Source organism: Corythoichthys intestinalis, chromosome 9 (genome assembly GCF_030265065.1).
Source record: "Corythoichthys intestinalis isolate RoL2023-P3 chromosome 9, ASM3026506v1, whole genome shotgun sequence".
Classification (NCBI taxonomy): domain Eukaryota; kingdom Metazoa; phylum Chordata; class Actinopteri; order Syngnathiformes; family Syngnathidae; genus Corythoichthys; species Corythoichthys intestinalis.
Genome location: NC_080403.1, coordinates 32,214,725 through 32,240,722, shown reverse-complemented (window position 1 = coordinate 32,240,722; position 25,998 = coordinate 32,214,725). Strand labels below are relative to the sequence as shown.

General features: G+C 39.7%; 1 protein-coding gene across 1 annotated transcript; it reads left to right on the top strand.

The window, feature by feature from the left end:
* Positions 1-7,346: 7,346 nt before the first annotated feature.
* On the top strand, positions 7,347-20,653 carry adnpa (activity-dependent neuroprotector homeobox a). The gene is made up of 4 exons (XM_057846861.1): positions 7,347-7,736; positions 8,175-8,287; positions 8,393-8,485; positions 16,656-20,653. The coding sequence occupies exons 2-4, from the start codon at positions 8,180-8,182 to the stop codon at positions 19,605-19,607; spliced, it is 3,153 nt and encodes a 1,050-aa protein (XP_057702844.1). The 5' UTR covers positions 7,347-7,736; positions 8,175-8,179; the 3' UTR covers positions 19,608-20,653.
* Positions 20,654-25,998: the final 5,345 nt, after the last annotated feature.

Genomic DNA, 25,998 nt, shown 5'->3' with positions numbered 1-25,998 from the left:
GATATTATCCTTTTAAGTTTCATAAAAGGAAACATGTTTTCTCCATTAGAGGGCACTCATGCTCTTTGGACAAATGATGCTTTATTTCTAGTGCTGTCCCGATCGCATAATTTTGCACCCGAGTCACATGATTCTGCAAATCTGCCAATATTGAGCTTCGATCTGGTACTGAAAAGTTTGTTTTTTTTATTTAAAGACAAGTTCCAAACATGTTACAGTACTTCCTCTCTTTTTCACCCGATTCCGTTCTGCTAAATAATGGCCCACTTTCTGCTCATGTGATCAGATCAGGGACATCACAAAATGATTTCTGTATTTTTTTCCCTCTCACCTAATTAAATTACATATTTTTCCAAATTTCTTTGTCTTAATATGGTTATGTAATGGATTCTTGTTTTAGTGCTCAAAGTATAATAATAACAGTTCAAAGAGACAAAAAATAACATTGATTAAAAAAAAAAAAAAAAAAAAGTTAAATATCATAAGCAGTTACTCACAATGTTACTCGTGACTTGAGTATTCTTTTCACCAAATACTTTTTTTTTTTTTTAATTTTTGGATTAATTTACTTAAGTACTATTAATTTGAAATAACGCTACTTTTACTGGAGTATTTTTTTGGGATACTCTATCCATCTCTTTAAAATGTATTAACTCATTGGCTGCCATTGAGGGCAATAGACGTCCAATCAAATTTGACCGGTCAAAACAAATTGGAGGTCTATCGCTGTCCATGGCGTGAAACATGTTCACTCAATGTCATCCTTTCCAGTTGAAATGGATTTGATGTCTAGAACTGGAAATGGCAGTGAATAAGTCAAGAGTTACAAGAAACAAAATAATGCAGCAGTATAAGGATACATATACAGTGGGGAGAACAAGTATTTGATACACTGCCAATGGGTTTTCCCATTGGCAGTGTATCAAATACTTATAACAAGCATATATATATATATATATATATATATATATATATATATATATATATATATATATTATATTATATTATATTTTTTTATTTTTTAATATTATTATATATTATATTATTTTATATTATAATTTTATATTTTGTAATATTAGTCCATTGTAACTTTCAGTCAATATCTATAGCTGTCAATGGAAACCAACTGCATAATAATAACTACAAATTGCAATTTCTGGGCAAATTACGATGGGGCTTTGCTGTGGTATATACAGATCTATTAGGTCACTACCTGTTGATTTAGGGACATTTCGGGGACACTTCCTGTTGATATTTTGATGTACATGGCCGGCAATGGCATGGACATGCATGGCTGTCAATGGCATCGACTTACCTGGGCACCAGTTGAATGTCAGTGGGCTGTAATGTTAAATGTATGGTCAAATATCAAAAACACACATTTTCCTGCCATTGAAAATGAATGGGCAATTTGGACGTAAATTGCTTCCAATGGCATGGATGTGCATGCCTGTCAGTAGCATCAACTTACTTGTGCACCAGTTAAATATCAATGGGCTCTAATGGTAAGTGTAGGGTCAAAATTCAAAACCATACATGTTTTTCTGCCATTGAAAATGAATGAGAAATTAGGACGTGTATGGCTGGCAATGGAATCGTCTTACTAGGGCACAAGTTGAATGTCAATGGGCTGTAATGGTAAGCGGTCAAAAATCCTATCCACATCCTATGTTTTCCCACCATTGAAAAAGAAGGGGAAATGTTTGCCATAGGAAATGAATGGAACGACGTACATGGCCGTCAACGGCATCCCCATTAGAAATGAATAGGCAAGTTTTTGGGGAACCATATTTTTTGGGCAAATTCTGAATACAACTTTTATGCCCCTTACAATCCTGGAATGTAAATTATGCAACAGTAGTTACCATTTTTTTTTTTTTTCCGGAAAGCCCGCGTTTACCGGCAAATGGAAATATTTTTTTTTGGGGGGGGGGGGGATTCGAAAAATTCCCTGCATCGCACAAAAATCCCAGTCATTTTAACATTTCAACGGTGACGGTCGGTTAAGTGGATTGAGCTGGACCAAAGAAATGCCATTTAAAAAAAAAAGGAATCATATCATATGGGCCTTTGCCTTGCAATGTCCCAAATAATAATCTAATGAGTTCTATTACTTTGAGAAAGTAGTTCTAATTGTCACATAAACAACCCGGATAGCAGACAGACGTTGATATGATGTTGAATCAACATTCCGCTGTCAATCATATCATTGAATCAACGTTGACACCCAACGTTGATTTGTCGTCACTTTTGCACCCTCAATTAATGTTGTTCCAACATTGAAATCCTTACAAAACCTAAACATCATTTCCATTATTAATAATATTAGAACAACGCGGAATCAATGTCATGTTTTCCTTCATTTTCAACTATGATGCTTGTAATGCTTTCAAATATGCCCATACTTAAGAGGTTCTGCTTTATTTACAGACAGACGAAACAGCTAGGCTGACTAATAAAATATTATATATGAACAATAAAAAAATATATCGGTTTAAAAATGAATAAATAATAAAATATAAACTTGGCTAGATTTCATGGTTATTTTTAATTGAATCACAGCAATAGAAAACTTTATTAACTCTCTGTAAAGTTTTTTCAAATTTAAGCCTCCTCCTCAGTCTGACGAGCTTTGCTGTGAACTTTGCCACCAACGCCATCCCAATCTGCCTCTTCAGTGAATCTGAAAAATACAAACAAAACGACAGTTATATCATATCAATGAATTCAAGCAGGTGTCATGGGTTAGTTAAAACATACTTCAGTATTTTGAGGTAAAGCGAGTTTCTCAACCAATCCCAAACCAAATTAGGGCTACATATGGGAACAGAGCTAGCTAGTTAGCTAGCTACGATGGAAACATGACCGCACTGCCTTTGTATTCATTAATTTAGACCAGGCTCAATTGTGTCATATCTAGTGATTTTAGCGCTTTAATTGGAAAAAGAATGATGTTTGCCTGTTCTTCATACTTAACTTACTCTTCTTACTGTTCTACTAAGTTCTACTTAGCTAACATCCAGTGCTAAGTAGGTCTTGGCTTGTATGCCAATCACAGCAAATGCACAGTTTCTTACAATTTCGGCAACTTTGTCACGCTGTGTCAGGAAAACAGTTTTATGTACAACTTTGATGACAAACCCGGTTTATTCTACTGTAAGACATCATTGCTGATAAATGCTCTGAATAAAAGCAACAGGCTTACCTTTATACAGTATATGGCTATCCTTTAATGAGGCGTTTCCAGTGGAGTTTGTTTGAGGTGATACACTGTCTTCCCGCTCAACCACGAACACAACTATTTTTTGACCATAACTCCCGCTCATCCATCATTCGATGACTTTTCAATCATATTTCCCAGTCAATCAAAAATCAACTATTTGTCAACATTATTTCATCAACTATAAAACAATGTTAACCCAACCATCGCCTGACACACCATAGAACAATGTTGTTTCAACGTCAGGTGTCATCGGTATTTGCAATGTTGATTCAAAATTGTTTACTGTTTTGATGGGAAGTCAATGTTTATTCAACGCCGGTCTGCTATCTGGGTACATTTTAACTAGGGTCTTTTGAGACTGTAACAAAATGCAATTCCAAGTTTTGCCAAAATTGAAAATGTGTCGTGCCACAAGGGCGTAGGTTTGGTCTTAATATTAGTAGGGACAATATAGCAGCATAACCTGCATGTACACTTTTTGCAGGGGACGGGACATTAATAAGACCAAACATATTTGGTGAATGGGGGTCAGGGCTACAAATCTCACCAATATGAATGTAATTAATTGATAGGCTAAATGATTAATGCAAAATAAATCTGTATTGACTTACACTAACTTTCACACTGCAAATTTGTAATGTCTTAATCTGATATATATATACATTTTAAATCTAGTCAAATAATTTTCTCCATCGTTTTTTGAGTGTTAAAGGCTAGTTAACAGATTAATGCGTCAGATTCTTCCACTTAACGTAATTTCTGGACTATTGGGCGCCCCTGACTGCAAGCCTCACCCAGTATATTTTTAAAGGAAAAACCATTTTGTACATACATAAGCCTCTCCTGGCTATAAGCCGCGTGTGCCCACTTAGTAATATGAGATATTGACAAAGAAATACACAGTTTTCCAAATTTTAATAACACATCTTAACTTTTCGTTCCAAACAGCGCCAGCAAACACGGCAGTTATATCGCAGCGGCACGGAAGTTACATAGCATCAGCACGGCGGTACAGCACAAATTAGGCTGGTTATTAAAAACATATAAGTCTTTGTTAGCAATCTTCATCTTCCTCCTGTGCACTCAAACCATGGAAGTCTTCATCCTCAGTGTCGGATATGAAGACGCTCAGATACACTTCGCCACGCACCTACTCAGTCCCTCGCTGTCGCCTTCAATGTCTCCCGTAATGAGGCAAATGCACTCCTGAGCCTGTGCGGTCCTCTTCGGCACGCAGCAGACTGGCCCCTCGAAACCCGTTGGTGATGGCGGACTTTTTTCACACTGCTTCACGCTGCCAGGCTCCCCCGGCATACCTGTGCAATAGCTGCTTTACGCATGAGGCGAGTCTTGGCAAACGATCTCTCGCCGCGAGTCGTCAAAACTTCCCATACAACTTGGATGGCCAATTTAATTTTTTCTAGCGTTCTTCATGATGCAGATCTGCCAATTCTACTCATGCACAAAGACGAGAGTCCGCCACCTCTATTCATGCACAACGTACAAAGTTAAACCACCGGCCATAGTGCAAACAAGCGTCTTCCTCGACACTTATATTCCACTTGTCTCACTCCCACATTCCATGCTCGAGCGCCCCGGGCGGCCGTCACAAAAATGCACAAATTGGCCGCAGGATCCAAAATGAGGGAAAAAAGTAGCGGCTTGTAGTTCGGAAATTACGGTACTTTAAGTAAATATTACTATTTGTTCGTATTGAGCCCATACATCTAAAAGTTGGTCATATTTCACCTAAATCAAGAAAACATTTTCAAATAATGTTTTGAACAATATTGTTGAGTTAAGACCATTTCTGACAAACAAGTTTTTCTTTTAAGATTAAATATACAAACTTTTAGCTTAAAATAAGTCTGTTAAGCTTATTTTCAGCTAGCTGTTTTTCTTATTTCAAGAAATGTCCGTGAGTAAATTTGACTTGAAGCACTGTAGCAGTACCAAAATTAGTGGAGTGTTCCCCACCTCCACAACATTGATGTCTTTTTACATTACTACCAGTGGCTGCTGCTGGCGTAAAAAAAAAACTTCTAATATCCCTCGTCTTTGAAGGGGGCGGGGGAGGAGGCATGTTGTATTTCTGTCGGGCTGTGAATGCGTGTATGTGTGTGTTCGTGTGTGTGTGTATAGACCCCACTCACACACCTCCGCGCCATATTGTCCGTCAGCTCGTCGTGTTTACGCATTACCGCTACGTAAATTCCTCCTATTATGGCGTGTTTTTCTGCTCGTTAACATTAATAATCAAAATAGTGAAGGCGTGTGTGGCGGTTGGTTGCAGTAACAGAGAAGATAGACGGAGAGACTTGAAGTTCTACCGTATTCCGAGAGACCCGGAGGGGAGAGCAAGATGGACTGCTGCAATTCGATGAGAAAACTGGGCACCAAACGATCACAGATTATGTAGTAGTCATTTTATATCTGGTAAGATGCATTTAATATATATTTAGAGGGTTTTGGGCTGACAACCACAATTAAGATCATTGCGAGGCTAATCGCCGACAACATACAGTTTCAAACTCAAGATGCTTATTTCTTCCACCATCATTATTTTTGGAATAATATTTAGCTGGTACCAAGTGAAAGAAGCTGGCCTCGTCTACGGATCATCAGTTAAACAGGTGTGTCCAAACCTTTTGCAAAGGGGGCCAGATTTGGTGTGGTAAAAATGCAGAGGCTACCTGGGCTGATTTACATAGAACAATATATTTAAACAAATTTTAGCAAGCCCTTCTGTGTGTCACATTTGCTTTATTTATTTATTTTTTTTAATTCATAATTTCAACAATCTCGTCTTTGTGGCGTTCTCTTTCGACACTCGGGCTCTTGCGAAATACTGCTGCTGTGAAATTAAACTAGCTTCAAGTTGCTGTAATTTCTCGCTGCGTATCTTCCCTGTAATGTTGTCGTACATGTCAGCGTGTCTTGTTTGGTAATATCGCGTCACTTCGACCTCTTTGAAAACAGCGACTGTCTCTTTGCAAATGAGGCAGACACAGTTGTTGCGTGTTTTATTGAAGAAATAGTCCAATATCCACCTATCCTTGAAGCATCGGCCATCGCAGTCAACTTTTTTTTTATTGATTGTCGCCATTTTAGAAAATTGGAAGTAAAGGGTCACACGGGGTAATGTTGCTTAGAATGCTGCTCTTAAAGTTTTTCAAACTTTCGTGAGAATAGGCTGATTTTGTGTGGACAAGATAGTTGTAGATATCAGAGTAGCAGATGTCAGGCAGAGACAGCGAAGACAGCGGGTCGAAAAATATCGATTTAGGCATCAAATATGGATCTGGCGAATGGATAGACTGAAGCTTTTCCACATAACGCCTTTTATGCAACGCATCCAATGAGTTTACAGCGTCTGAAAGCACTGGGGCTTCCATGAATTGCACTATAAATGGCACGACAAATTGAAACCATTGAGAATACGGATAAACAATGACGGACAATATGGTGGGCGGATACAGCGACACGTCCTTGTGTGACATCGGTGAGTGGGGTCTATAGGGGGCGGGGGTTCAAGTCATCAGCCAATCAAAAGTGCGTTTCAGGGGAAAAATGGACTGGCACATTCAACAAGTGAAAAGGGGTCAGTGTAAGTGAACATAATGAAACTATTGTATTTGATTTAATAATGGTAGGATCAATTCTATCCTTACAACATATAGGAAGACAATCGAAATGACCTATATAACTGAAATCATTATATAATGCAAATAAGGTTGCTTAAAAGTTGGTGAGGATAATTTGAACACCCTGAAAAGTTGGTAGTGTTATGTCCCTACCGTCCTTATGCAAACCTTGTCGTGCCATCATAAAGGGATCTGTATTGCTGCACAGCCAAATTGCCTCTGCGACCCACTTTTGGCTCCCGACCCACTAGTTGAGAATCCCTGGGTTGTACTAACTTGTGTTTAGGTTCATTAACAGTCAATCAAAACATTCTGTACAGACTTTTTGAACACTGTCCTATATTGCTTGAGGTAAGTACTTATGAATACACATCGTACGAATATACACAAGAGCCATCGATGCCAGAGAATAAAACAATTTAGGACTGAAATCCAACACTAGCTATGGAACAGGCTGCCTGTTCCGATTTCCGTCCCCCTCACCCCTAACCGCCATTTTGGATTCGAACTGGAGTTGGCTTACTTTGGCGTGTTACCTTACCGCAGCCAGGCTAGAGGCTTTCACTTACCACACTGAGCACTGGGTGGTGCTGACAGAATCATTGCAGGGAACGTCGGCTTCCACAGGCCTGCATTCCCTGCATTCATTTTTTTTCAAAACTCGTGCCATCGTTCGTCGACTAGCTGCTGAATTAAGGCAGTTGAACACTTGGTGGTGATAGCTAGCTGCAAGCGAGATAGCTTTTGTGAGCTAGCCGCCAAGCTGCGTCGGCACCGGCTTTTTGAACAGAGGAAGTACCGCCAGGCCCGCCAATTTTTCCCCCCTCATTAATCCAGTGAGTTTATCGGACCATCTGGTTTATCAGCCGGTGAGTAAAGTATGCACGTCGAAGAACGCAATCACAGAATTGTCAAAAGGGATGCAGTGATGCTAAGAGTGCTAACCGGACCGTGATGAGCTAACGCAGCAGCTAATGTTAGCCACCAGATGGACGATGGCGCACAAAATGGACAAAACAAACCTCTCTCGTGTTTAATAGACGTTATCAGTTTGTTCAGAGAAATGGACGGCACGGGTCGTAACGCAATTAGAGGCACACTGATTCAGATTTTTCGAAACTCCTTTATCAAAGCTTGCCCGCCCAAAATCGTGTCGGGCCTCACTGCCCATCTCGTGGATAGGTTTTATTCGCACAACGAGCTCTTATGGTGAATTTTATAAGAAACAATGTTTTTTGCTAGGAAGTGTAACTCTTGAGTCTGAAATGAAGTATGTGACTTAATGTGGACACTACTGTGTTCGTCAGGAGAAATGTATCAAATTCCTGTCAACGACTTGACAAAACTCAGAAAAGCCAGGAAACAAGTGAAAATTGCACTTGAAGACATTGGATTGGAGTACTGCAAGGAGGCAGTAAATGTGAGTCACCGTGTATTATTTTCTTCTACATCTTGAATGTTAATGGGGTAATTGCTGGGTTACCTTTCCTGTTGTCTAATCTATTAGATTTTTTCTCATGTGCAGGAATACAAAGACTTCAGTCCCGGTGAGAGCATTTTTAATGAGACTGAGTTGACTGATGTCTGTGTCTGGCATCGGGCATTTTCCAAAATACAGGTAAACATATTTCTTGTCGAAACTATAGACTTCACTATCAGTTGACGGGGCTCGGGGCAGATCCGTAGGGGGCCTATAGAGGAAGTCTGCGTGATGTCACGATGACGTCACCTTGCTTAGCAACGTCTCACCATTTTGCGAAGGGGGCACGCACAGCTAAACATTCCGTAGACAAACATCTGAAATTCGTATGTTTCAGGTGTGTTTTGCGTCTTTTTTCATAAAAACGTCTTAAACATGGCTTACTATTATCACGAGTCACTGCCGACAGACGCAAGGAGGCGATACAATTTAAAATTACCTTGTATTGGCTTGCAAATCTGCCTGTACTAAGTCGCAGCTGATAGCTGGATGAACAATCGAAAGGAATAGCCTGCAGTGGTGTTCGGAAACATCTACAACTACCTCATAAAGTCAGCCAGTAAATTGACCTTTATCAATTACGTAGAATATGTACTGTGTGGAACTAAGAAAACTGGTAGTATATACGGAGTGATAATTCGGTAATTTGCCTCCAAGCGTTATTTAGCCGTGAACACGTCATGGCAAAATAACCAATTCCCACCAGGCCAATATTATTTCTGCCGTAACCGGTAATTCGCCTCCAAGCGTTATTTAGCCGTGAACACGTCACGGCAAACTAACCAATTCCCACCAGGCCAATAATATACCGATTGACTAATCAGAGTAGTTCATGGCAAAAGAAAAATAACGCTTTGCGAGTTGCCGGTTACGGTAATAATAACCACTGCCTAGTCTATTGAATCCTAGCAGCTAATTGGGGCAAAAAAATCAATTAAAGTTTATTCACCAGTAATAAAATGTGGCTTCTTTTACTGTTCCTCGATTAATTGCTTTCAGTCATTTGTTTCTCCTTTTCTTCTCACGAGGAAGAATGGAGAACTTCAAATGCGGCTCCAAACTCTTCCTTGTGTGACAACCCGCAACACAGCAACTTTTAGTCATTCCGACGGAAGAAAGACCGCAAATAAGACGAAAGTTCAACGCGTTTGTATTACAATGCACGACAGAGCAACTGCTTGTGACTCGTCTTTTGCCCCTATTTCAATATGGCGACGCTTTGTTGTGGCTGGAGACGTCATTAATGCCCGGATGTCCAACTGCCTCTATGTTAAAAAACTTGGAATTCAAATACAGCTGTACCTCGACATACGATCGCTTCGACACATGATCTTTTCGACATCCGACGTGAAATTTGACTCGCCATTTTTTTCTACATCTGACGACATGCTTGAAATACAACGATTTATGACAGTGCCGCAGTTTCTTTGTTTTCCCGCAAGACAGACGCAGGGTGGATTTTCTTTGGAGAGATCACCATGGGTTCCAACTAGAGGCGTGCGAAATTTCCGATTCGTAAATTATTCGCGATTCGGCCGTAGAAGATTCGAGAACGAATCACAAACTTTCAAATTCCGATTGTTGAATTATACCGGGTAAAGCGGAAGTAAAACACAGTCAGTGCTGTCTTTCGGACGCAATGAGGAACGGACCGAGAGTAAATATCATCTTCAACTCATGCCGCTAGATAAAAAAATAAAAAATAAAAAAAAACAATCATACCTGACTGCAGCCGACAGCTGCTACAAACAAACGGATACAGTAGATATCATATATATGTAGAACTAGATGCAAAATGACAGACGGCGGCGGTGTTAGAACATGTATTATTGAACAGACTTGCCGGCGTTAGTAAACAGCCGCCATCTTAAAGCAGTAGACTTCTCTAGAAGGCTCTGTTGTAGCGAATCTAATAAACTTTTTATCTAAAATACTCCTAAATCTGCAAAATCTTGTCTTGAATCTATCTTTAAATGATGAAACAGTTTTAAAACTTTGACATGTCAAAAGTAGACAGAGGGGAAATTATGGAATAACGGGAGCAATTTTAACAACTGTAACGGTTGATTCACAACAATAACTTCATTGAATGTAGTTTAAAGCTGCTGATACAGAATGGGGACTGGAGTATTTTATTAACTGTTATTTTTGTATATTTGTTTACTGTTATATGTTAACTTGATACTGAAATAGTAGTTTGGTTTAGCCTGAGAGGATTTTTGAACAATTTTGGAACTAATGTACAAAACATTTAAAAAATAAATAAATAAATAAATAAGGAGGGGGGTGCATCAATAATCGTTTTATAATCGAATCGGAGCCTCTGAATCGTAATCGAATTGTTAGGTGCCCAAAGATTCCCAGCTCTAGTTCCAACAATGTTAGTGCAGGAAGTGATAAAAGGAAAAAGGTGAGGCTTATCATTGAAATGAAATGTGCGCGTCCGTGAACTGGCTAGACAATATGGCCGTAGAATGTCTCCTGTTTCAACGGTGCTCCTCCGTCCTCAATTCGCCAGTTCTTATAAGTTAAGGTGACAATTATAATTGTGGTAACATCGGCAAGGAAGTCGCCAACTTTGTCAGGTTTTTAATCATTTATTTCAGAACTTGTGCAGCGCAACACGTCCTCTGTCCCCCACAGTATACGCCAAAAACAATGGGACATTAAAAGTGAAACGAAAGTCTCTACACGCCCCTATCTCACTTTGACGTCAACCACGCGGTGCGTTCAGGTACAGTACGCAAAACACATCCACCACATTAGAACCCAATTCGTTACATTATTACAGGAATTATTATTATTATTCCGATTTTATTTAGAATTTCTTTGTTTTGCTCTTTGTAATTGCTATTAGCAATTGTAACAGCAGTATTTATTAAGGTTTTAGTGTAGGTTTTCAGGCTGTGGAACGAATTAATGGAATTATGATGTATTCTTATGGGAAAATCCTGCTCGACCATTTTGACTTACAATCAAGGTCCTGGAACGAATTAACTTAGTATGTAGAGGTACCATTGTATTTTCAAAACCAAAGCCACTAGCGACCTAAAACCAAAGCGGGCGCCTCCTTTAGGCATATATGAGTCTCCATGAGCAGCGGCATCAAAAAATTCAAAGTCGTTCCATAATAAAATTCTGATTATTTTTTATATAACAAAACTTAAAAAGGCTATAAAATTCTCAGATTTTATACTAGATGCACAAAAATCACCAAATGCAGAGATAATCCCCTATGTTTTCAGTATCAGTAGCAATACAGTGGTACCTATACATGCGAAGTTAATTCGTTCGAGGACCTTGTTTGTAAGTCGAAATGTCAAGTAGGATTTTCCCAATAAGAATACATTATAATTCCTTTAATTTGTTCCACAGCCCAAAAACCTACACTAAATCCCTAAAAAATACTGCTCTTACTATTGCAAATGGCAGTTACAAAAAGCAAATCAAATAAATTATGAATAAAAATCGGAATAATAGTAATAATAATACCTGTAATAATGTAACGAATCGGGTTCTAATGTGGCGAACGTTTTTTGTTGTACCTGAACGCACCACGGGGCTGACGTGACGGTGAGATAGAGTACGCGGTTCTATTTTACTTTCTCTTTTTTAATGTTTTGATGCTGGCGTCAACCGCAGCCGACACTCGGCGTGTTTTGTTGCACAAGTTGATGGAATGCTTAGAAACCTGACGAAGCTGGCGATTTCTTTGGCGATGTTACCGCAATAAGAATTGTCACCTTAACTTAGTAAGACTTGCGAACGGAGGTCGGAGGAGGACCGTCGAGATTAACATTCTACGGCCGTATTGTCCACCCAGTTCATGGATGCACACACCATGCTCATATTTTGAATCATTTATGTCTTCATTTCAATGGTAAATGTCACCTTTTCTTTTTTCCCCACCAGCACTTACTTTCTTGGAACCAGTGTTGATTTCTCTCACAAGAAAATCCGCCGTGCGTACGTCTTCCGGCAAAACAAAGAAACTGCTGCGCTGTCATAAATCTTCTTATTTTGATCATGTCGTCAGATGTAGATACAAATGGCGAGTCAAATTTTACGTCGGCTGTTGAAAAGATCGTGTGTCGAAGCGATCATATATCGAGGTACCACTGTATTTAACATGTTTTGTCAGAAATAGCAACTTAAATGTTCTTAATTTAGTGCAATTTTGACGCAAGTTTTCAGCAGCTAACAAATCACTCAATTTTCATTTCAGAAACTTAATACTTGAGGAAAGCATGCAGAAAATGTTTAATTCTATTCAAAACAAGAAAATTTAGCATTTTTCAATATACAATGACAATTTATTGAACAACGCTATTGTGTAGAGATACAAAATCCAACATGGTGGCCGTCACATTTTAATTTGCATTTCATTACTAATATAATTCTTGTAAATAAATGCTTAAATTGCGTAATTTTTATAGATATGAACGTAAAACAGTCGAGATTTTTGTTTAAAAGCAAAAAAACTTGGGCAGTCATTGTTCATTTTACGTAAATATTTCAAGCCGAAGTTACGTTATTATGTAATCCAACATGGCGGCCGTCATGAAACAAAGAGCTTTATAACTTCAAAATTCTTGTAAATCAATGCTTAAAGCCAAAGAGCTATTTAATTAAAAAATTTCTTGTAAATAAATGTTTAAATCACAGAGTTTCTAAAGATATGAATGTAAAACAGTCTAGATTCTTGGTTAAAAGCAAAACAAAAAAAAAACAAAACAGAATGGGCAGTTATCATTCATTTTACGTTAATATTTCAAGCCAAAGTTACGGTATTATGTAATCCAACATGGCGGCTGTCACGAAACAAAGAGCTTCATAAGTTGAAAGTTCTTGTAAATAAATGCTTAAATCGCAGAATTTCTATAGATATAAACGTAAAACAGTCTACATTCCTTATTAGAAGCAAAAAACGGGCAGTTATCATTCATTTTACGTAACTATTTCAAGCCAAAGCTACACAAATTTTATCCATTGATTTAAAAAAAATAATAAAATCCCCACAACGTTTCAAAGTCACCCCACGATTCAATTCGATTACGATTCAGGGTGCTACGATTCAGATATTGACGTTGATCACGGTTGTCACGAGTATCACGATTATCGATGCATTGTACGTTACTTATTAATAAGGCAGCCAAACAAATTTTTGTCCATTATTCATTTAAAATATCTTAAAGTGATCCTCGATTTTAAAGACATGTAGGCTCTAATAAATCACAATTGTTCTCTTGTATTAAAATATGTCGTTAGAAACACATAAAATGTTAAATCAATGGAAATATTTTATAATATTTAGTGCATATTTTGACCGATAGTTGGCGCCATGTTCTGCGGGCGCGGAGTGATGACGTAGATGATATTTTTCCAATCGTGTAGCGTGTGTACAACAACTGTGTATTACTGGCTTAACTCGCGAAGTAAAATGCCACGATGTGCTGCTTATGGATGCAATTTCGAGTCAAATGGAAACAAGGAGAGTGATGCGAGTCTCCACAAATTTCCTGTTGACAAGAAGAGGAGAAAGGTTTGGGAAAATGCCTGTAGACAAGCAAATCTTCCCAAACAACCAAGGCTTTGTTGTCGCCATTTTTCTCCTACCGCGTTTGAGGATTTTAGTAGATGACAACTAATGAAAGATCTCATCGGAGCGGCTAGATATAAGCGCAGACTAAAACCAAATGCTGTTGCAACTATTTTCCCGCACAAGAAGCCTCAGCCTGCTCGGATATCGAGTGAAATGCGCGCAATGAAGCGAGACGGACGAGACACTCTGGCCGCCCTCTTAAGCACCCAAGCCGCTCCTGTCGCTACAGCGGGAGGCGAACCTTCGGGCGTACCGCTAGTCACAGAGGAAGCTAATAATTCACCTCTACTGTCAGTTCATCAGGCAGTGTGTGTTCAGTATTCAGCTAATATGAGTGATGCTGCCACTCAAACTGATCAAAGCACGTCCAATGCAATTCATTCAATGCAACACAAATGTCCCAACCCCATTGATAAAGCAATAAATTCTCATCGCCGGAATGGCATACATGTGAAGTCAAAATCCATTTTAGGGGAATCCCTCTGAAAGCTCATCGCGAGAATGGCAAGAGTGCCAAACAGTAATCAGAGAAAAGGGTGGCTACTTTGAAGATACTAGAATATCACACGTTTTTAGTTATTTCACCTTTTTTCTAAGTACACAATACACACGTGTGCATTTGTAGCAAGTTATAACAGAATTCACCGGCGGAAATTATGTTGGCACGTTGTGTGGTTGGGGGGGGGGGTACTTTGTGAAGGGAACAGCTGGAAATAACTGTTACCTTCCGCGGGTCGCATGCCAGACAGACATTGCTATTTCTTGCAGCCTAAATGTCAATAAAACAACGTGGATTAGCTCCGTGGTTTGATACTCCGCATCCTTCCCTAGCTCGCCACACATTCATAGTTTTATTGCCTTCAGTGAGAGTTTATAATGTCAATGGTCAAGAAAATAAAAAGGCACGAATGCCAATGTGTTTTGGCCTGTACTGTATGTAAAGCATACGACAGCTCTGGATGCTAACAATCTACACAATTATATTGGAATGAGTTTGATGACGTAATAACTCACCTTGAAGATCTGCTGACAAAAACCTGAGTTCTCGACAACATACGCTCTCTCGCTCCGTTGTCATCGAGATGCACTTGCCGCAAGTACACCAGAAATTTAGCCCAACTCTTGCCTCATCAGGTATTTCTTGCTCTGCATTTCGCCTTTGCTGCTCGTCTTGTGAACGACCGACAGTGCTGTCCTGCTCTTCACTTTTCCGCTCTGGTTCAAATTGGAAGGGACGAACTGACGAGATGTTGCTAATGAATGACACGCTGAAGTCGAGAGAAGTCCGGCAGCGGGATTTGTGACGTCACAGCACTGCGACGTCAACAACCATGGCGAACAATCAGTTAAAATAATTTTACAAATTTTATTAAAACGAAAACATTAAGAGGGATTTAATGTCAAATTATTATAACTCATACTAAGATGTATCTTTTAAGAATTACTTGTCTTAAAACTAGAGGATCACTTTAATGATTCAACAGGAACGATGGAAACATGGCCATACAACAAAAAGCTGCCCTTAAACTGTTTTTTTATATATTTTTTAAATTTATTTATATTTTTTAAATTAAACATACACACACAGCTGACCTTGAGATACTCTTTTTCACAAGAAGGTGCAAAAACATTAGCTGTTTTAAAGGCACTACTTATTTCTCTCAACAATACAATAAAACTTACACTGGTGGAGTGAATTCCATATTTTCTGTAAACAAAGTGTCTTTAGAAATAAGACTTCTTTTAACCAATATACTTGGTTTTCACAGATTCCTGTACTATTTCGCTTGTTTGTAGAGTTACCGCTGTACTTAAGCCTGGTTTTTAACGTTCTGCATCTTCAGTAACTCATGTACACCACCAAACAATGCACAACTTGACATGGAAATACATGTTAGCAAAATCGCATAGCGCTCGGCGCTAACTAGTAACATCTCAAAAATAACAACAATAAAGGCTAAACAATGAAAGAGGGTTCGTGTACTCAACTGTGATCAACGGAGACAGGACTTAGCAAAATTAGGGACTTTTTACCAATCAACACAACTTGAACCTACTGCTGGACAACTGAAAGACAAGGAGCAACGAACTATCTCTACCCCTCTCGCTCTAAAAAATAACTTGACACGTAAGCGCGACCGCCGGGTCCCTACCAGTCTCATTCACAAATTTATTTTCCAGTCTTTTGAAAAGGAGTTAATCTCTGCTCAGTAACCGGCTGCATCTATCATAACATTGTGCGTGTGTCCGTTAAACGTGTCCGGGCGGCAGACGCATCTTGAATTTTGTTCCACTACGAGCGGCTGTCATAAAGTTATTAGGGAAAATCATCGGTTTTGAACATTTATGAATCGTAATCGAATTGTCACGTGTCGAATCGCGATGCATCTAATAATCGATTTTTTTTGGCACTCCCTTAATAATTACCTTGAATCCTCGATCAAATCACGTGAGACACTCCTGCCTGCTTGTATGCAGTTAAACCTTTGTCGTGTTTCCACTTTCCACCTAAATCCAGCGTTAGAACGCAGCGTGCGTTTGCGTTTATCACAGTAAAGGCCAACTCAACGTTCTGCCTGGGTCGGCCCCCAACAGGAAGGCGTGGCGCAATGTCTGTGGGAGCTGTCTTGTCAACTGATGGTGGAGTCTGTCTAAACTTCGATTATATCTTGTAACAGTTTTAACACGTCTCCTTTTGTCATCTAGGACTATCGATCAAGGTCTTATTGCTGCAGGGATTGTCGATTTTCTTGTGCAACCTATAAAGGTTACAAGAATCACTTTCGCCATGCACACAAGCAATTGTTCCAGGATAGCGCTCTTCTCAACTGTGCGTACTGCACATTCATTGCAAGCAAGAGAACGTTGGACATTCATGTTAGGGTATTCCACAAAGACAAATTGGACCAAAAGCTTTCTCGGATGAATGCAATCAAACAGAGACAACTGGCCCCAAACAACCCTAACGTAGGTCCATCAAGGTCTTTGTACTTTTGCAAGAAATGCACTTACCGTGACAGTCTGTACAGTGCTGTGAGACGGCACATCTACCGTGAACATTTTAAGCAGGTTGCCGCACCATATCTGCGTATGGTTCCCAAATCAATGGTTCCAAATGGTGCGCCTTTTAACGGCGACAGCATTCTTTGTAAACGCTGCAAATTTACCACGAAAACCTATGAGTCACTGGTGCAGCATGTGATCGAATACCATGAGCGCATAGGCGCCCAAGTAAATGCTATGATTGGACATGCTAATGTTGTTGCCTCCAATTTGCCATCAATGTCCCAGAAGTCTTCCGTGATTATCAATGGGGGGTCCTCACTCGCTGTCAATTCCAAAGCTCAACCAGTCATTGGCTACTTAAAGCCCACTGGCCCTGGTTATAAAAGTCAGTCTTCTGGTGAAGCCAAACAGCCCAATGTTAAAGCTCCCCCCAGTAATGTGGCTGACAGTAAAGCGGCTGGTGTCAACACATCCCATACACAGAAATGGAAGATATGCACAGTGTGCAATGAGCTCTTTCCCGAGACCCTCTACAGTGCTCATTTTGAAAGTGCACACAAAGCTAGAATAGTGTGGGCAATGGCAAAGTATATTATGAAAATCCACAACTTTACCAGCAAGTGTTTGCTTTGCAACCGCTACCTTCCCAGCGATTCACTGCTTAACCACCTGCTAATACATGGGATCACTTGTCCACAGTGCCACTCTGCTTTCCATAGTGTTGAGAAACTCCTTGAACATGAGCGCCAGGCTCACCTTAATGTTTTTGTTGGACCGCCTGGTTCTGCACCGCTAACTTTTGATCTCACCATCAAACAAAATGTACAGCTCAATATTCTCACTTTTAACATGAAAGAATCTGAGAGCAAAGACCAGTCCACTGCTCCTCTTGTGACACCTTCCATTGCAGAATTGCAGGCTCAAGCACGGGAAAGTATGTTACCTACAGATTTCAATGGCTCTAACAAGAACATCTGTCCGCTTTGTTGCACCCCTATGAAAGAAGATGTGGTGAATTCTTTGGCTATTCACCTAAGGCAGCGACATCAGGTGCTCCAAACAATGCATCCAGTTGAAAAGAAGATGACATTCAAATGCATCCACTGCTTGGGCGTGTACACGAGCAACATGGTGGCTTCCACAATTACACTGCATCTCGTCCAGTGCAGAGCGGTAGGAAGAAAGCAGTCCATTCAAACTTCCAAATCAGCCTTGGCACTTAACTCATCAGGATTAAATGTGCTCAAGAGACCACCACCACCGACACGTGTGGCCACGTACTCCAAGAAGATCAAACTTAGCGCAGGGCCAATGCTCCAATCCGGTCCTTTGAGGAGAACTGGTACTGGACAGCTTGGTATTGATCCTAGAGTCAATGACGAAAAGACATTTGAGGCTCGAAAAAATTTCCTTAAATCGTACTTCAATCACAGACCGTACCCTTCCCCTGAAGAACAGAAGAAACTTTCTGCGAGCCTCTGGATATGGAAGGCTGACATCTGTAGACATTTCGCAACAATGCAAAAGGATTGCAAAAGTCAATGTGAGAAATCAAACCCTTCTGTGCTGCTTGGATTTGACATGGAGGCCCTCAAGAAAGTGGACCACGACATAACCTTTCAGAACATCTCTGTTGAAAGCACTTCGAAGGGCAGGCGTGCAGGACTCAAGACTGGTATTCCAAACATGACCAAAAATCTTCAAAGTGTCTCCTCCAATGTGAAGAAAATATGCACAGAGCCCATCCTAATTGATTCGGACAGTGATCCAGAAGTCCAACAGACACCCGTTGCTAAGAGAAATGGTGACACAGGCCTTCACAAGACTGAATCCCAGCAGTTAGGTGACTCGGCGGGAACGGGAGAGAAGCTGGCAGCCGACTTAACACAAATGGTAGAAGAGCCGATAGTGACTGCAGAGCAGTCAACAGTTACGGGAGAGGAGCTGGCAGCCGACTCGACACCGACAGGGAAGGAGCAAAAAGCGACGCGAGAAGAGTCTCCAGCTGACTCGACAGCTTCAGGAGAGGAACTGCCAACCAACTCGACACCGACAGGAGAGGAGCCAACAGCAATGCGAGAGGAGTCTCCAGACGACTCGACAGCGTCAGGAGAGGAACCGCCGGCCGACTCAACAGCGTCAGGAGAGGAACCGCCGGCCGACTCGACAGCGTCAGGAGAGGAACCGCCGGCCGACTCGACAGCGTCAGGAGAGGAACCGCCGGCCGACTCGACAGCGTCAGGAGATGAACCGCCGGCCGACTCCACAGCGTCAGGAGAGGAACCGCCGGCCGACTCGACAGCGTCAGGAGAGGAACCGCCGGCCGACTCGACAGCGTCAGGAGAGGAACCGCCGGCCGACTCGACAGCGTCAGGAGAGGAACCGCCGGCCGACTCGACTGCGTCAGGAGAGGAACCGCCGGCTGACTCGACTGCGTCAGGAGAAGAACCGCCACCCGATTCGACTGCGAGGGTAGAGGAGTCGATAGCAATGAGAGAGGAGTTGACACATATGGGAAACAAGTCTCCAGGTGTCTTGACTCCGGCGAGCGAGAAGTCGCCAACCTCACCAGAAATCGATGAGAAGGCCGACTCGACACCGACAGGAGAGAAGGAAGCTGTACAAACAGAAGAACCCTCAAGCCCCAATTAATTGTCTTTGCGAGATGAAAACACAAACCCTTATTAGTGTCTGCTTTGGAAGTGTGCCTTGTTAATGCCTGAAAGATCTAAAAGACACGCTGGGGAGACCATTTCTCCCGGCTGGCCTGGGAACATCTTAGGATCTTCCCAGAGGAGCTGGATCAAGTGGCTGCGGACAGAAATTGGATGTCTATCCCTGTCACTGGCAGCTAATGAGTTAATTGGACAATAGTGAAATAAAATGGCGCACAAGTTCACATGATTGCAGGAGTTTGTTATACTGTATATATCCTTAGTGTTCATTAGTTGCCCCTTCTTCTCCGCCCAGTAATCTGTTCACTTATTAAATATGCTGTCTCATTTCTCAGAGATATATATATTTTTCAGCAACTGTATTAAACCTTTATTGAATTGCCAATGTTAAGTTGGAAAATGTAATGTGTATTATTGCCTATGTTCACTTTTTCAATAAAAGCATTGTTTAAAAAAAAAAAAAAAAAAAATCTAATTTATTTAATCCTCCCTTAGAATTGGAAACATTCTCACTGAAATAAATGTTGCAAAGTAGATGGCATTCATTAACCAAAATTATTTAACGTGTACTGTAGGGTCGCACGTGTTGTACACATGTTGCTATAATGGCGATCCTGTTATTTTTTTATTTGGACTTCCTGGAAATAATCATAGATGGAAAATTGTGGAATTTCAAACAGCTTTTGAGTAACATTTCAAAGGGATTCAAACATGGGCATTCACAGACCCCCCCCCCCCCCCCCCTACACACACACACACACTTAAATGACTTGGCAGGCAATGATTACAAAGGAAATATTTTGTTATATTCTATTTTAAAAAGGTGGGTCGTAAATATTTTTCCAATTTCAATTATTATTTAAAACATTTTAGATGAATAACTCCCTTTCTTGAATAAAAATGTGAATATAAATATATTTTGCTTGTTGACATACAATATTATTGATCAGTATTAGTTTTATTGGGGGCAATACCAATATTATTGATCAGTATTAGTTTTATTGGGGGCAATACCAAAGTATTTGTTTTTATTCCTTTTGACTTGATTCATAATTATATTCATAAAACGACATAGATATGTATTTAGTTAGTGTCCATATTTTTTTTAAATGATCCAAAACAGTCACTTGATCTTTAAGGGGTAGATACCCATGAATACTTTGATTTTAATCCGCAAATGTACGAAAATAAAAGCAGCATGGCGGCGTGTTAAGGCATCGGATATACGTCATGATGAGTCATACTTCCGGTTAATGGTTGCTCTCTATATATATATTTATATATATTTTTTTAATCCGTCAAGATTAACGCCGTCGACTCATATTCCTTGCATTTAACTCTATATGTGCTATCTGGTTTTATTTATGTAATTTGAGAGGGACACGGTTGCAGTGTCTTTTGATGTCCTTTGTGTGGCGCTATTTAGCGTGTTTTTGTTTGTTTTAATTTAATTGAAACAAACTGGTGATGAGTATTCAAAAAGGTTTTACACCGTAAACCAAAACATAAATCATAATATACAGTATAACAAGATCAAATTAAAAATGATTCAGAGGAATTCAATTCCATGTAATTTTGGCAAATAAAACAGCATATCAACACTGACAATATTTCCCAACCATTTTTTAAATGCAAAGCACGTAATGTAAATAATAATGATAATGTCAATTTACTCTAGCATTCAAAACATGTCACCACGAGTAAATTAACTGAAATTAAAATGATCTGGTCTAAACTTACTGTGTCGGCGTGAGCATACGCTCTTTACTTCCCCCCTCAGACTTGTGCATATGTTCAACTTTGGTCTTTTTTTCTGTTCTGAACGGATTCGTGAGGTATGGAGGACCAGGAGTTCAAAATTTTAATAATTATCTAATTGTGTATATATATATATATATTTTACTCCTGGTCCTCCATAATGAGAGGGTCAAATAAGGCTCAGTATTTAAATTTCCTAACGTGCAAGTAGTTCCTTATCAATATGTCATTTGCTCCCTCTTGCATAGTTGGCAGCTGTGGAGCAACAGTGAATTGGCTGGGGGTCAGCAAGCCTCGGCTCTAGAGCCGCACGCGGCTCTTTAGTGCTGCCCTAATAGCTCCCTCGAGCTTTTTCAAAAATGTGTGGAAATGGAAAAAGATTGGGGAGGTAAATTATATATATATATATATATATATATATATATATATATATATATATATATATATATATATATATATATATATATATATATATATTTTAATATGGTTTCTGTAGGAGGACAAACATGAGTCTTATTCATTAATATTGTAGTGAAGTTAAACTTAAGGCGGCATCATACAACATAGTAGTAACGCGGTGTGTCATTCTCTGTCGGATGTACATTAGGGATAATAAACATTTAATCATGAAGGTTCATTATGTGTTTGTAGCCAAGTTACTGGTAGTCATTTTCATAGAAGGCTAAAATAGCTAATATAGATACATGCAGCATGTGTTGCCTTCACTATAAGGCTTACATAGGGCTTTTAATTTTTTTTGCGGCTCCAGACATATAATCAGTTGTTTATTTTTTTTTGTCCAGTATGGCTGATTCAACATTTTGGGATGCCGACCTCGGGGATAGGCAGTTGGAGAAACAGTATAAATGATAGAACTGCTTTAAGAATTGGAATAAGTTAAAAGGATAGTAATTTGCGCATGGTTGCAAATGTTTGTCTGTCCGTGTAAATTTAAATTATCCGTACAAAACTGTTTGTTTAAATCCAACAAAATGAATGCAATTTTAGTGTTTCCTGTAACACTGTAATAAATGTACTAAAAATACTTTGAGTCTTAAGGTGGTTTGTATGGTTGCAGAGTAGCACTTGGTAACCTCCATTTTCTAACTGCAGGGAGTGTGAGCCTGGTGATGCCAATAGCAGGTAACTGGTCCGTGGTCTGCAGTCCTACTGATAACTAATCAGCCATGCCCATTCTTGAATGTGTAAGCTGCTCTGCTTCTCACCGTGGAATATACAACCAAACATTGCTATAGGGTTACTGCAGTCTTTGTTGAACGAACTTAATTAAAACTCAATAAATTTAAAAGAAGTTACAGTCATGTGAAAAAATAAGAACAGCCCATGGAATATTCAGTTCTTTATTAAGAAATGTTCGCATATCAATGTCTGATCTTATTTTTCTTTATCTCTGGAAAAGAAAGTGATTTAATTGCAGGCAAACAACAAAATTTAACATGGTTTTACTCATTAAATCAAATAGATAAACAAAAATGCATATTCTAACTGAGGAAAAAGTTAGGACACCCTACCACCTAATAGCTAGTGTTACCCCCTTTGGCTGAAGTAATTTCAGTGAGACACTTTTTGCTGCCATCTACCTTTCTTTGACATTGGTCTGAAGAAAGTTTGCCCCAATCCTCAACGCAGAATACTTTCAGCTGTTAGATGTTTGAGGGGTTTCTTGCATGTACAGCCCATTTGAAGTCAACCCACAGAATCTCAATGGGATTAAGATCTGGGCTTTGACTCGGCCATTCCAGGACTTTCCAATTCTTCCTTTTCAGCCAGTCCTTGGTGGATTTGTTATGTTTTGGTTCATTGTCATGTTGCAAGATCCATTTTCTCTTCAGCTGTTATTTTTCCACAGCTAATCTCACATGTTCCTCCAGCACCCTTTGATACACGATAGAATTCATGGTGGATTCTATGATGGTGAGCTGGCCAGGTGCTGCTCTAGCAAAGCATCCCCAAACCATGACACTTCCACCTCCATGCTTCACAGTTGGTATGAGGTTCTTTTCCAGAAATACTGTATTGGATTTACACCAAATATGTCCTCTGTTCTGGTCTCCAAATAATTTAATTTTAGATTCATCTATCCAAAGAACATTATTCCAGGAGTCCTGGTCTTTTTCTGATTGTAGAGGCACGCACTGTCACATCAACAGTAGCAAGAGCCGGCTGAAGGTCTTGTGATGACGTTTTAGGGTTTTTGGAGACTTAGCATCTTGCGGTCTGCTCTCGGGGTAACCTTACTTGGACGGCCAGACCTAGGCATGTTGGCAGTTGTTTTGAATGTCCTCCACTTGTAGACTATTTGCCGGACAGTGGAATGGCTGGTTTTATATTCTTTTGAGACCTTTGAAATCCCTTACCTGACTCATAAGCGTCTGCAATCTTCTTTCTGAAGGCCTCAGACAGCTCTTTTGATCTCACAATGTTGTTTTCTCGCACTTCAACAATCCGTCACTGTTGAAAGTATTCTGCATTGAGGGATGGGGCAAACTTTCATCAGACTGATGTCAAAGACTGGTAGATGGCTACAAAAAGTGTCTCACTGAAGTTACGGAGGTAAAAGGGGGTAACACTAGCTATTAGGTTGTAGGGTGTCCTAACTTTTTCCTCAGTTAGAATATGCATTTTTATTGATAGAGTGGGGCAAATAAGTATTTAGTCAACCACTAATTGTGCAAGGTCTCCCACTTGAAAATATTAGAGAGGCCTGTAATTGTCAACATGGTTAAACCTCAACAATGAGAGACAGAATGTGGGGGAAAAAACAGAAAATCACATTGTTTTCTGTAACTCTTCACAGGCTTTTCACACACTGTTGCTGGTATTTCGGCCCATTCCTCCATGCAGATCTCCTCTAGAGCAGTGATGTTTTGGGGCTGTCGTTGGGCAACACGGATTTTCAACTCCCTCCGCAGATTTTCTATGGGGTTTAGATCTGGAGACTGGCTAGGCCACTCCAGGACCTTGAAATGTTTCTTATGAAGCCACTCTTTTGTTGCCCTGGCTGCATATTTGGGATCATTGTCATGCTGAAAGACCCAGCCACGTCTCATCTTCAATGCCCTTGCTGTTGCAAGGAGATTTTCACTCAAAATCTCTCGATACATGGTCCCATTCATTCTTTCCTGTACACAGATCAGTCGTCCTGGTCCTTTTGCTGAAAAACGGCCCCAAAGCATGATGTTTCCACCCCCATGCTTCACAGTGGGTATGGTGCAATTCAGTATTCTTTTTCCTCCAAACAAGAGAACCTGTGTTTCTACCAAAAAGTTCTATTTTGGTTTCATCTGACCATAACAAATTCTCCCAGTCCTCTTCTGGATCATCCAAATGCTCTCTAGTGAACCGTAGACGGGCCTGGACGTGTACTTTCTTCAGCAGGGGGACACGTCTGGCAGTGCAGGATTTCAGTCCCTGGCGGCGCACTGTGTTACTGATAGTAGCCTTTGTTACTGTGGTCCCAGCTCTCTGTAGGACCTATTGAATCACCTGCACTTGTGACGAGTTACAGAAAAAGTTGACAAAGTATTGAGATGAACTTTTGGTATAGACCAAATACTTATTTTCCACCATGATTTGCAAATAAATTCTTTAAAAAATCAAACAATGTGATTTTCTGTTTTTTGTTTTCCACATTCTTTCTCTCATGGCTGAGGTTTACCCATGTTGACAATTACAGGCCTCTCTAATATTATCAAGTGGGAGAACAACAATTCGTGGTTGACTAAATACTTATTTGCCCCACTGTATATTTGGCTTAATGAGTAAAACAATGTTAATTTTTGTTGTTTACCTGCAATTGAATCACTTTCTTTTCAATGAGAGTTGTATTCACACACTCACAAAAAAATCCGACGTCAGAATGTTGTGGTTACAAATGCCTAAATACAAACATGAATACGTAAATATGAGTACGAATCTTTTATATACGAACACGAATTTGTAAATACGAGTACGAATCTTTTTGCTAGGTATCTTACTCCATAGTTGTCCGGCCTAACTAACATGCTGGTTGCTAAGGACAAGTGATGGGTTGAAGTATAAATTAAAATATAATTGAAAAACAGTGTTAATTTTTGTTGTTTACCTGCAATTGAATCACTTTCTTTTCAAAGAGAGTTGTATTCACACACTCCCAAAAAAATCCGACGTCAGAATGTTGTGGTTACAAATGCCTAAATACAAACATGAATACGTAAATATGAGTACGAATCTTTTATATACGAACATGAATTTGTAAATACGAGTACGAATCTTTTTGCTAGGTATCTTACGCCATAGTTGTCCGGCCTAACTAACATGCTGGTTGCTAAGGACAAGTGATGGGTTGAAGAATTTATTATTATTATTGTCTTAAATATTGTTGCTGTTATCTCAAGTATTATAATTGGTTTGTCAATTTTGTTTTGTTTTTATTTGTTTGTTTGTTTATTACTTTTATCTTGTCATGTTCAAAATAAAGCATTCTCATTCTCAAGTATAAATTAAAATATAATTGAAATCGAATAAAATATAAGTGCCATTTCTGAGTCTGTTTTCTAAAAAAATTTTAAAATTCAAAATGCATGGACCACCTAACTTCAAGTCACAAT